The 13,708-nt window shown below is 38.0% G+C and overlaps 1 protein-coding gene across 1 annotated transcript; it reads right to left on the bottom strand.

Moving 5' to 3' along the window:
• Positions 1-1,081: 1,081 nt before the first annotated feature.
• LOC141247748 (uncharacterized) lies at positions 1,082-5,552 on the bottom strand. The gene is made up of 10 exons (XM_073669263.1): positions 5,446-5,552; positions 4,559-4,652; positions 4,052-4,168; positions 3,896-3,968; positions 3,704-3,822; positions 3,455-3,576; positions 3,195-3,371; positions 2,462-2,606; positions 2,185-2,363; positions 1,082-1,334 (listed from the first exon to the last, which is right to left on the bottom strand). Exons 1-10 carry the CDS (start codon positions 5,550-5,552, stop codon positions 1,082-1,084), a joined length of 1,386 nt encoding a protein of 461 aa, XP_073525364.1.
• Positions 5,553-13,708: the final 8,156 nt, after the last annotated feature.

The raw sequence follows: 13,708 nt of genomic DNA, 5'->3' as shown, positions 1-13,708 counted from the left end.
ATCTATGCTTAAACTCATAATGTCTTCTTGAGAAACTTGGATTCGTTTTCTCCCACAGTTTTTGAACTTGTTGTTCACATTGAAACTCTGTCCCTCTGCTTGTTGTTGCTTAGCTGTTGTCCAGATCCTTCCAATTACTCTTTTTGACAGATTTAATTCTTCTGATATTTGCTTTATTGCACCATGTGATAACTTTCCCCCCTGAAATTTTGAGAGAATAATGTTTAATACCTGCATATGTTGCTTGTTGTTTAGCCTGGAGTTTGGTTGATGATGCAACTGTTGTGTTTCATGGTTGTCTTCATTATTCTGTTCAGATGTGTTTGTCACAGCTTCTGTTGGTTGGTCCTCACTACCAGTTGTATGCTGTAATAAACTGTCTTCTTCATCACATGGTGGCAGCTCATTTAAGTCTAAAAATGTTGAAGCCATACCTCCATAAAATGTCCCCCTAATGCTCTGTTTTCACTCTGAATATTCTCTGGTTTTCACTTACAATGGCAGTTAAGGTAGAGAGAATATGGGTTGTTGAAGATGATTTAAGTACAATTGTAAGAACAATTTAATACCATGTTGGTTATCTTAGGCACAATTATACTGTGTTTTCATTGACTACAGAAAATTCAATGCTTCAATTTGATTGATTGAGATTAATTTAATCCCCACATTTCCATACCTCTCTCCTCATTTAATGCTCCTTAATTTGTGTACTTCTACTCAAATTGCTCAAACAATTCGGGAAAAGGGAGTATTTAACCCGTTGACATCCTTCCAATATGTTTTACTTTATCTGTGAAAAATACATTGGTGCAAGCAAAATAAAGGTGCAAGCAAAATAAATCGGCCTTGAACAACAAAAATTCCATAAATAATTACAATACCAAATTGAGGCATACTGAAAATAAACATAACAAAATGTAAAAACAAAAACTTCTAAACAATAAACATCAATGCTCTATGCAGTAGGAATGTTGCTAATAAAGGTGCAAGCAAAATAAAAAAACACACCTGTAACATAAAATCAGACAAAAAAAATACAAGAGGGTAAGGTAAAGCCACATTGAACATTGTTAGGCAGGAATCATTCTTCAAGTGATGAAGTAGAAGCATATTGCCAGGGATTGAACTCTATTGACTCGGCGTCAACGGGTTCGATGACATCAGCGCTGTCAAGAGCGGCACGGTGCTCAGTGTATTTGCCATTGTAAGCGTAGACTTCGAGGTCACCCCATGGAGTAGTGGTCACTTCACCAGTAAAATCAAACCATTTTGGGGTGAACTCTTCACCTTTGCCTTCTCTCTCTCTCTTTTCAGCTCTTTGCCTCTCCTCTAACCTGGGCAAAACAAATAAAAGGAGGAGGAGGATGTGTTATAACAAGTAGGTAATGATTATAAGAATGAGTTTCTTCAAGAGCTACTCTTACATTTCTTCTTCTACCATGTTTTTATCCTTTTCTATATTAACATTAACAAACTAAGGAGTTCTCCACACTGGTGATCTTTGGAAGATTTCCATTTCAAGTAAATAAAGATAAAATCAAGGTGTAAGAAGAATTGTAAGAGATATTCACAAGAATCTACACAATTAGTTCTTGAAGAAGAGCTTTGTATAAGAGTTTTGTCATAATTACTTGCTTTTTATGACACATCTCCTTAGTTTGTTTAATTTTCTTTTTTCTAATTTAAAGTTAAGATTTCTTAGAGATCACCATTGTGGATGCTCTTAAGGAATAATGTTACACAAACTAAGGAGAATTAATTTATTCCCAAATGCCCCTATTAAAGTATCTTTCAAAGTTGAAAAAAGTGGTTCTAGAGAAGAGAAGTAATTTTAAAGTAATAATTACACAAAGGGTTAAGTAAATATGGTAAAACAAAGCAGATGTATACTCCCTCCGTCTCCGTGGCTCCGTCTAACAATAAGTCTCGTTTTACAACACAATAAGTTAGCCAAAAGTAGAAACTAATCATTAAAAGTTACAAGGTTTTGTCAATTCACTCCTAGGGTTTAGTGAAAGTGGCTTTTATTTCAATTTTTTGTTAGCTTATTGTGTGCCCATCTAAAATGACAATTATTGTTAGACAAAGTTGAAAGGAGAATATGTAGTTAGACGGAGGGAGTACAAGAGAAGAAATTGCACATTGAATAAAATTTATCCCTATGGAAGGAGAATATGTAGTTACCTGCTCTTCTCAGAACCGGCTTTTGAAAGGTCACCCTTTTCAAGAGCATATCTATCGGGACGTAGACGCGAATCTGATGCAAGTAGCTTCTTGGGAGCAGTGCCAAAGCTGTTTACCTTATGCGCAAAATGCGTATACTGAAACTTGTCATTTTCTGGGATATCTGCAACTCTCCACACCTACAAAAATCCATTGACCAATTTTTACACTCAGAAAATTACCCACATACTGTAGTAACAGAGTTGAAGTACATATATATATATATATGCAGCCTAACCTCTTTCATTTCTGTTCCTGGTAATGGTTCGCCTTCCAAGTCACAAGGCTGGTAATTCATATACTCGTTCCATTTTCCTGTCATCAATATCTTTGGTTCCTCGTCAGCGTTGTACACATAGCCATCCACCTCATAGCGACCAGCTCTGCATTTGTATAGAAATTCATATTGCAAATGTCATTACCTTTTTAACTATGTCGCAGATTCAAATGTAGTATTACTCTTTAGGAGTCTATATTCCCAAAATCTAAAACTGAAAGAACAAAAAATACATCTAAGCCTAATTTCTGTGTATTCAGATTCTATATTTTGGCTTTAGCAGGAAAAAACTCAAAAACTAATAAAGATATTAGAATTTAGAGGAAACAACCAATTGTAATGTGCCCCTCTTCACTAGGTTCTATAAAATTTATCCGTAAGGACAGAGACAGGTGAATTGTGTGAGAACAAAAGAAAAGGAGAGAAGAAGAATATTTGCTGTGACCTAGTTCTCTGCTACTTTCAACTCCTCAATCTTGTTTTTCTTCTTCTTTTTCACTTTTTATTTTACAGAAAGCTATTTTATACTTACAAAAAAAACCTTTCTTGTCAATTTTTGTGAAGAAAAAACAGAAACCCTTAACAAAAGGTAAAGTCTTTGTGAATAGCAACAAATGTATACCCTAATAACAAAACCTACTAAGAAGGTAAAGTCAAAGAGATAGCAAGAAAGGAAAATTGAGAAGAAACTGACCCAAACCAGCCACATGGTTGAAAATATAGCACAACTTTGTCCCCGGTGGTGACATTAGTGAGAATCATCTCTCCAGGTGAGTCAACCCAAGTTCGTCCAAAAATAAGATTGTTAACTTTTGTTGGAGGAGGAACCAATTCTAGTACTACACCATCTTTTTTTAGGGTGACACGTGTCCTGCAGGTGGATGCAAAAAACAACATAGCAGGTCATTTGAACAAGATCCTGGCAGTTAAATGATATGAATATAAGTTGATTACCTTCCAATAGGGTATATATCTATTGAGTTCCCTAAAAATTTGGTCTTCACCTTCGACGTTATATCATAGGTGAAGTGATCATTTTCAGCGTGCCCAGCACTCATCGGAGGATGATGGCTTACCTGAAATCATGTTCAAGAGATTTACTTTAATTTCACATGATCATAATTTATCTAGCACAATAATTAAGAGAAATGCAGCTGATGACAGAAGGTAATAAAGAAGAGGAGGCTGGGAACTGAAGATTACTTGCTCTGAGATAAATGTAATGCCTCCATGATTCGTCATTTCGTAAGTCTCGCCAAGAATGGGATTGAAAGGCTTCCAGGTTCGTTGTAAAGCATAATACACAGAGACGAAAAAGGAAGCTGCAGAAAGTAATTATAAATAAATATTGGATATTGATGGCAACCAAAAAGGTAGAAAAGAAAAGAAGCTTACAGGCATAAACTAGTCTCAAATAAGGGTCTTCACATTCATCTGCTTGATCTAGAAGGTGACTATACTCCATCAACTGCGAAAGATTTGAAATTTCTATTAGATGCTATTACAAAGCCATGAAATGCAAAATTAAGGAGCTTAAATTTTATAATATACCTCTGCCATCTTCTGCAGCATAGTCATTGGCTCAAAAATTATGACTGGAAGAGTAACCATTGAAGTAACATCTGAACCGATATACTTTTGCATCATCTTCCAATAACTATCTCTGTCCTGGGAATAGATGGGAAAGATATATGTAGTTCGTTAAAAGCATTGATTTTAAAATCTTATTTCTACTAAGATAGTGCAAATAGAATAGTTTTGCTATGGAACACCAGAACTCAATATAAAAACGTTTAGAAAATCATGAAAGATTTCGTTAAAAGAACCGCTTGCTTCTTGTATGTGTATACGTTTCTTGTTAAAAATAAACACGAAAGCTATTGAAGCTCAAAATAGGAACTAACGTTGCATATCCCTGTTACTCCTCAAATGGTAAATCTAAGTATAATTGGAAGAAACTGAACCACTATATTTCCAAATTCTCAAGAGAAAAGGAGGAGCGAAAACAGCAAAGTGGTATCAAGTGATACATTAAATAAGAGAAAAGAAAATGTATACCTCTGACTTCCATCTCCCCCTCTGTGCTTCCTCTTCTGCATCTTCTGTACTTCCTTCTGGGTTTATAACTTCTAAGCCTTCAGGTGCCGATACTCTGGGAAATTAGAAACACAACATACATGGTACCAGTAAGATGTGTGCCATGGGTGCAATGCCAAAATGTGATTTACAGTGCAATTCAAAATTTTATATCTCCTTTCACGAAAAAACTCGAACTTCAATACTCTATAAACATCATGCAAAAACCGCAGTTATTTTTTTACAATTAGCAAGGAGGGGCCTAAACACTTACAAGTTGAGCTTTATTTTCTTTGATAAAGAATTTAATACTCTCAAGATGAAATCAAACATATCTTTAGAGAACCCCAATAGCACACTAACACTAACGACAAATGATGTGAATTTTGATGCCTCTTTCCAGAAAGCTCCATAAAGCCTCTTCCTGCTATCAACTAGATATGATTTTATAAGAACTTTTAGATCATTCTAAATTTGATAGACTCTTCCCTTAATTGGATTTTTCGGATAACTGCTGTAATTAAGCTGCAATTCCTAATTTACATTGATAAGTAGTTACAATCTTCGAGTACCTGAGACTTAACTTGCTTGTCTATCTATTCCCCCATCAAACTAAATGAAGAAATATTCAGCTATGGTGATGCAAGTTTAGATAAGTATATTCCAACAGATTTAAGTAGGCTAATAATGGAAGTCTTACTATTCCACTCACAGATAAATACACAGGAGAAGGCGGATCGGATAGAGCAAAGACCAATAATCGAGCTAATCAAATCCAGATTCACAGTAAGAAGCAACGTAAAAGCAACTAGAAACGCCGAAAACTTGGAGGAAACGATAGAGTAAGAGAGGATCTGAAAATCAGTTACCCGTTGACGGAATTGTGGACAGCAGAACCGAAGGTGGAGATGGTAGAAGCGATGGAGGCGAAGAAGCCGCCACCAGGCTTGGCCTGCTTGGAAGGCGTTGGCGCCATATCTGGAAACCTAGAACGACGTAGTTCGACGAAAGTAAGATCGGAGGTGAAGCCGATCGGAGATGTGAAGAAGAGAGAAGATAGATCGGGAGATGGATCGTGGATTCGGAGTGAGTTGGTTCGGAATTGGAATGGCGATTTGGAGAGAAGAAGAGAAAGCAGCTATAATATGCGAGAGACAGCGCTGGTGTGGGTTGGCTTTTTCTTGGCTGGCTTGACGATTCTTTCTTTCTGTTTCAACTTTCACAGAGTCAAATATTCCCCCTTCGAAAAATCAAAATTCAAATCGGATACTTCTATAACAACTAAAATTAGATAAATTTCCAACCTATACTTTCATCACATGTCTACTTTTTTTTCTATTTTTCAATCTTTCTTTTCCTTATTTGTTTTATTTTCTTATTTATTCAAACTGACAAAATCGTGTGTATCACCGGCCGTCCTAAAATCGATTGGTGTGAGTCGCACAAGGTTGAGACCATCCTCACCGACCCGTAGTTGCACTTCTCGATGGATCCAGACTACACTAGCGGCATCACAATCTTTCTTCTCGCCAATGCTTGCTATCAACACCTCCTGACTTACAAGGCCTCAACCTCTAAATATTCAATCTATCAAAATTCTTTGAAATTGAAACTACTATTCTCACGTGAATGGATATGCCCTCTTTATGCGGATGGGATTACATGCTCATTGGGGGTTAAATGCTCAATATTTGTATGTATTTCACCAATATATGTCTCCTCTCATTGCAGCCGCAATTGCTTGTAAAAATACTTGAAAGAGAAAATTTATATTTTGTGCAGCTGCACCAATGGTTGTCACGGTAAGGTGGAGAAGACTCTAAGTACATTCTCTCATTTCATTTCTCCAAATTCTTAATAGTTAAATACACTTCCAATAACCCTATTCATATACTCATATGGTATATATAATACGGTTTTAGTGGCAACGTATATATGAAGCTTATATAGATTTATAGATACATAAGGTATATGCTATATAGATTAATAATTCTTAAATCTTATATTTGCTTATGTGATGTTGTCAATTGAAATTAATGATCCAATGATCTGCATGTTTCTAGAGTATGTAGGCCAGTTAACTTATGATACTATGTTACATGCAAAACCTGCTTACTACATTATACCGATCCCAACAATGAAACAACGTACAGGTTGACAACGACTTTATAATATTACTGGGATCTAGATTGGTGGAGTATATAGAAATCCCACGTCAGCTTGTATTCGTTGATGGTAAAGGAGTATCAAGAAGAATCAATTAAATATTGATAGTAGCAACGATGAAACCGCCGGATTAGCTAACACCATTCAGTTGTAGCACCGAAGAGTACTTGTAAGGTGGAGAAGACTGTAGGCATTCCCTTATTCACAACACTTAAATAATTAGGTGATGAAGGATCATCCGCACATGTCATTGATGGTGCTATCACTCGATCCCGAGCTAGGAAGATACTTGATGATGTGGATAAGCTCGTTGGACTATACATGCCTCAGGAAGAGGTGAGTGATGTGGATGCGAGTACGTGTATGAGGCACGTTACATTGGTGACCAATGAGAGCTACAAGTGATGATTTTATTTCCGGTATGGTTGAGTCACGTTGTGTGTTTGTTCGCAGAATTTAGGTGGGATTCACATCCGGTGTCTTATGTCTTTATGTCCGGTTTGTTTTGTATTAGGTCCGGTTTTTGTTAAATCGCTTAGACTAGTTTTGATGCAGGAGCATCCTTAAGGCAAACAAATCAAGGACCCCTCACAAGAGATATGACAAAGAAACTAGAAGACATGGTCAAGGAGGCCACTTTGATCTTGAAGGTAACACATGAGATGACCCCCTTGCCTCCCATATTCTAGTATGCTATAGAGAAGACAATCTCCTACAACTTCCATTAAGACACCTCCCCCATTCAAGGCCTTCATCATGGCTGCAAGTTACATGTTGTGAAGCTACCCGGATAAGATCAAGTTATGAAGGCTAGTTTGGTTTGGTTTCAACACACCAAATGGAACCCATTGCTTCCACCCTTCTAGTATGTGGAAGAGGTGCATATCCCCAACAAATCCAATAAAGACATCAAGGCCATCCAAGATCAAGATCAAGGTTGCACATGTCACTTTTGTGAAACTATCACACTTTTACACCTTACCCGGCTAGGTTGTAAAAGTGTGCAATTCTACCCCTTTTCCCTAACTCTTTTAAGGAACTTTCCTAAGGGTATTTTGGACCTATTTCGTCAATCTTTTAGCTGGTAGAAGGCCTTGGTCATTGGAGGTATAAAAGCCAAAAATGACCTAACCAAAAGGGCCTTTGATTGAATTGATGTTGTAGAGAGTAAAACTCCTCCTAGTTTCTCAACGGCCACCCTGTTAGTTTGAGCAGAGATATCAAACTGCTTACCTTGCCTATTTCATCTTGTTTATGTAATTGATTGTGTAAGCTTGTTGAATGGGAAATTCTTGGTGCTCATGGTAGTATATCTCCATGTTGTGTTAAGTTATAGCTTGCTTTGATCTTTCTCTTCTTGTATTGTATTGAGGTTAAGTCCAAGGTGTCTTACCTAGATAGAGAAGTTCTATTCAATAACATATCCATTTATTACTTCAAAACTCTTTCTTTCTTCTTGTTCTTGCTTGCTTTCAAGTTTGAACAACACTTAGAACACTTGTTCTTAGTGTGTTGTTGGTTGAATCCTCTAGGTCCGAGCTTGTGGGAGATAACCCCACATCAAGTGGTATCAGAGCTCAGCTGAGTGTTCAACCATCTCTCACCCTTAAAAACGCAAAAACAAAGTGCATTGCAACACTTGCAAAGTCACACCAAAAAACAGCCCCAAAACACTAGCCAAAAACCTTGTTGTTGCGTGCCTTTTGTTGGTCTAATGCTAATGAATCTTTTGATTGTTTGTAGGAACTAAAACCAAAGTTTGAAGTGTTTGAGGAGGCCTAAGGAATCACCAAGCAATTTGAGGAAGTGTGTAAGAGAGAACCAAAGCCAAAACCCTAACCTCATACTTGCTTGCGTGCAAATCTGAGCAAGAAGCCAACTTCCAAGGCAAAGCAAGGGCATTTCAAGGGATTCTTTATGCACCATAACTGAGATAAAACGTTCTCAAGTCCCTTTGAGCTATACACATTCCTACATCATTTTCTTACAAGTGCACTTACTTGTCTATGCTAGCTATAACTCTTTGTTGATTAAGCATCTTAGTGTACCAAGCTAACAAGTGTTACTAGTATCACATTGCATTGATAAGGTGATTAAATAGCCAAGGTTTGAGAGGACATTTAAGAGTGTAGAGTGAATCAAACACAAGGAAACACAAACTTATTAGACTAACATTAATGGTGTTCATTGTTTGTCGTCTTTGATCATGCCTAGCTCACATCATGACTCCCACCAAGCAGAGGTGAATCCCATGATTAATTCAGATAATAGTATCACTAATCAACCTGATTTAGTAAACATTCTTAGTGACTTGAAGAAGGGCATGAATGACCTCTCTAGTAGACTAGCCACCCTTGAATCCAAACAAGTCAAGCCTAGAACACCACCTATAGTTATAGGGACACAATTTGAAGTTGGAGGGACTTCACACTCACACACTCAACTACCATTACCAAGCCAAGATGTGAGGCATGGATCCATATCACCTCACCTAAGGCCGGGTCCCATAAGAGTACCCACTAGACCCATTGTCTCACCATTGCCTAGACCTCCACCAATGAACTATCCAAGGGGGTTTTCTAACCCTAACTCTCCTGATTTGAATAGGAATAGTGATGATGATGTTGATGAGTTTCAGGAGGATAGGTACATGAGGCAAGGAGGAAGAGGAAGGAGGCCAATGTTCCAAAGACATGAGCAAAGATATTATCAAGCTCCTAGGCCAAGAGAGGAAGATGGCATAGGCAAGGTGAAGTTCAAGATCCCAAGCTTTGGAGGGAAGTGTGATCCAGCCTCATACATGAGATGGGAGAGGAAGATGGAGCAAATTTGGGCATACCACAACTTTCAAGAGATGAAGAAGTTGCAACGTACTAGCCACCTTAGGGTTCCAAGATTTTGCAAAGATGTGGTGGCACAACCTAGTCCAAGAGATATGGATCAACTTTCAACCTTCCATCACTACATGGAAGGAGATGAAGGATGTCATGAGGGAAAGGTTTATACCTCACCATTATGCAAGAGAACTGAGGCAAAGGTTGGAGAATTTGAAGCAAGGAAGCATGACTGCCGAGGAGGCCTATAATGCCATGCAAGTGGCAATGATCAAGGCCAATGTGAGTGAAAATGATGAGGCTACCAATGCTAGGTACCTACGGATTTTGAATCCTTCCATTGCCATGGATATGGACATGTATCCCTATACCACAAGTATGGAACTCCTTCACAATGCCATCAAGGTGGAGAGAAAGCTCAAGGCAAGAACATTCCAAGGTAGTAAGCCAAACAACTCCAACAACAATACATGAGAAGGAAAGGTAGGAAGAGCTAACCAAAAAAAGCCCAAGGAAGTCATAGCTCCAAGAGAGCCATAACAAGGACCAATCCTACCAGTTGCCTAAGTTCCAAGTTTCATCATTTAGCAACCAAGGGAGTACTTCTAAACCCTCTCATACTTCTCACTCTATGAACACTTGGACTAATAACATAGAATGCCTTAAGTGTCAAGGTAAGGGTCACTATGAGAAAGATTGTCCTAACAAGGGAGACATGATAATCAATGCATTAGGACAACTTGATTATGAACTTATTCATGAAATTAACAATGACCTTAACCATATTGATGAGCATGAGAATGAACTAGTGCATGATGAAGAGCTAGAGTATGAACAAGGTGCAAGCCTTAGTAGCAAGAAATCTTTTAAGGTCCAAACTAAACTTGTGGAAGACCATCTAGGAGAAGACTTGTATCCTAGTAAGTGTCTAGTTAAGGATAAGGTGTGTGACTTAACCACCGATGGAGATAGTTGTTGCCACATAGCTAACAATGAACTAGTCCAAGAACTACAACTAGTCTCGGTTTTGCACCCTAGGCCTTATGAGCTTCATTTGATGAATGATTGTGTAGAGTTTAAAGTACATGGGCAATGTAAGGTAACACTTAAAATTGACCATTACATAAACACAATCTCATTTGACATTCTAGCTATGCAAGAAAGTCACTTTCTCTTAGAGAAACCTTGGCAAAATGGTAACAAAGTGATGCATGATGGTTATGCTAAAATATACCCTTTATTGTTCAATAATGAGAAAATTACTCTCAAGTCTATTAATCCATTTCAGATTCTTAGGGATGCAGAAGATAAAAGGATCAAGGCAAAGGAGAAGTCCATTGGCGAGGACAAGAAGTCAAGGCACAAAGTAAAGAACCGAGAGAACAAGTTGCATTTGCCTATACTAGCCTCCAAGGTGCCAAGACACGTGCAATATTGGCTCATACACGACTGGCCTAAAGATACAAAACTTGTGTGTATGACCAAGAAGCACACTCAAGCCTCAGATGACAGATTTAGAGGCTTCCACCCACAAATGCACCAAGAAGAGTTCCAAGATGAATCAATGGAGGAGGAGGATCATGAGAAGTCATTGCACACCATAGGAGGAGGTGGCCTGGGGTCAGGCCTCTCTAAAGAGGGAGGGAATGATGCAGGAGCATTCTCAAGGCAAACAAGTCAAGGACCCCTCACAAGAGATATGACAAAGAAACTAGAAGACATGGTCAAGGAGGCCACTTTGATCTTGAAGGTAACACATGAGATGACCCCCTTGCCTCCCATATTCTAGTATGATATAGAGAAGACAATCTCCTACAACTTCCATTGATACACCTCCCTCATTCAAGGCCTTCATCATGGCTGCAAGTCACATGTTGTGAAGCTACCCAGATAAGATCAAGTTATGAAGGCTAGTTTGGGTTCGGTTTCAACACACTAAATGTAACCAATTGCTACCACCCTTCTAGTATGTGGAAGAGGTGCATATCCCCAACAAATCCAATGAAGAAATCAAGGCCATCCAAGATCAAGATCAAGGCTGCACATGTCACTTTTGTGAAACTATCACACTTTTACACCTTACCCGGCTAGGTTGTAAAAGTGTGCAATTATACCCCTTTTCCCTAACTCTTTTAGGAACTTTCCTAAGGGTATTTTGGACCTATTTCGTCGATCTTTCATCTGGTAGAAGGCCTTGGTCATTGGAGGTATAAAATCCAAAAATGATCTAACCAAAAGGGCCTTTGATTGAATTGATGCTGTAGAGAGTAAAACTCCTCCTAGTTTCTCAAGGGCCACCTTGTTAGTTTGAGTAGAGCTACCAAACTGATTACCTTGCCTATTTCATCTTGTTTATGTAATTGATTGCGTAAGCTTGTTGAATGGGAAACTCTTGGTGCTCATGGTAGTATATCTCCATGTTGTGTTAAGTTATAGCTTGTTTTGATCTTTCTCTTCTTGTATTGTGTTGAAGTTAAGTCCAAGGTGCCTTACCTAGATAGAGAAGTTCTCTTCAAGAACATATCCATTTCTTACTTCAAAACTCTTTCTTTCTTCTTGTTCTTGCTTGCTTTCAAGTTTGAACAACACTTAGAACACTTGTTCTTAGTGTGTTGTTGGTTGAATCCTCTAGGTCCGAGCTTGTGGGAGATAATCCCACATCATGTTTGGTTTGGATTTGTGTTGTTTTATTTGTTTTGGATTGAACCGAACCGGCCCCTAGACCCTCTATTATGGTCGGCTCCCTCTTTGTGTTTGATTAGACTAGTTTTTACGCAGCTTATGCAATTGGCAGTTACAAACACTCCCAAGATTAGTCTCATCTACAATTGTGTGTTTATCTAGCTTAAATCCATTGTTCTTGTCAAGTTTGCATGAATTTGGTATAAGTAAGGATTGAAGTTGCCCTCAACTTGTGCCTTGGTCATCATTCCGATCTTGGATGTGTGTTGTGGTTTGTGCTTGAGGCCTAGATCAGATTTGAAGGTGTTCAATTGCCTTTGGCATTGAGGATCTACATTCTACTCGGTTTCATTCCTTTGTTTCTCAATTATTTCCTCACGTCCCTCCATCTCTCTCTATTTAATTCCACGGTTTGTTCATATCTTCATAAGTGCTCAATTCTGAATTTTGAAGAGTCTAAGGGTCTAGATCTTGCATAAACGCTCCTAATCCGCATCAAATTGGTATCAGAGCATAGGGACGCTTAGACTCGATTGTTTGATAGATCTTGCATAAACGCTCCTAATCCTCACGTCCCTACATCTCTCTCTATTTAATTCCTCGGTTTGTTCATATCTTCATAAGTGCTCAATTCTAAATTTTGAAGAGTCTAAGGGTCTAGATCTTGCATAAACGCTCCTAATCCCGCATCATTAGGGCTTGCTCCTTGATGAATATTTTCTTTTAAGGATGCATCTTTGGTTTGATACTGTTATCGATACCCTTTATGTTGTTGTTCCATTCTTTAACATTCAGGTGAAAGAATTTTACTGATTTTAAGGCCGGAAACGATCATATTTCAACTATGAAAAACCTTTTAATTGTATACAAAGCAGTGGATAGGCCATATAATTGACTATGTTTCTTGCCAGTATTTCAAGTCATGACAATCTAACGATTCCGATGTCTTTTCCGATGAGGAGGAATATTTCAAATTTTCAAGGTTGGTCATATGAATTCTTATTCGTGAGGAAGAGCATCAAAAACAAGTTGCTTAACGCGGTTAGGTTTGATTTTAATTTCAACATCTGTAATTTGAGTCAATATATGATAACCTTGCATAAGACAGGTTAATTGAGTGTTTTAGATAAAGATAGAGTTCAAGTAATTACATCTCTATTGTGCTTAGTTACTGCACAAGGCCGGGAACATTTGGTACCACGCCAACATCGAGATCAAATTAAGAGATTCCTCGTGTAGAGTTTAGAGTCGATTGAGCCACATTACTTGACAGAATTATGGCATTGTTTCTTGGACAATAAGAGTGTGCCTTAACCATGCCAACTTCGAGATCAATTCAATCCTTAGTAGTCTTGTCAGATCAAGCTATGACATGGTAAAATCATACTTTGGTATACTTTGTAATCTCGATGACATAAAATAAAATAAAATCAATTTCTAGGAAAATTTG

Source organism: Phyllobates terribilis, unplaced genomic scaffold (genome assembly GCF_046119375.1).
Source record: "Phyllobates terribilis strain yellow unplaced genomic scaffold, ASM4611937v1 Scaffold_3252__1_contigs__length_84731, whole genome shotgun sequence".
Lineage (NCBI taxonomy): Eukaryota > Metazoa > Chordata > Amphibia > Anura > Dendrobatidae > Phyllobates > Phyllobates terribilis.
Note: the sequence above shows the minus strand (reverse complement) of the source record. Positions and strands in the feature narration are given on the sequence as shown.

Bases quoted from the DNA above. Each gene is read 5' to 3' on its own strand.
- LOC141247748 (XM_073669263.1), bottom strand. From the start codon at position 5,552: ATGGCGCCAACGCCTTCCAAGCAGGCCAAGCCTGGTGGCGGCTTCTTC. The intron at 4,169-4,558 runs GTATACATTTTC...ATCTATTCCCAG, and splicing joins GGGGGAGATGGAAGTCAGAG to GACAGAGATAGTTATTGGAA. The intron at 2,607-3,194 runs GTCAGTTTCTTC...ATACAAATGCAG, and splicing joins CAACCATGTGGCTGGTTTGG to AGCTGGTCGCTATGAGGTGG.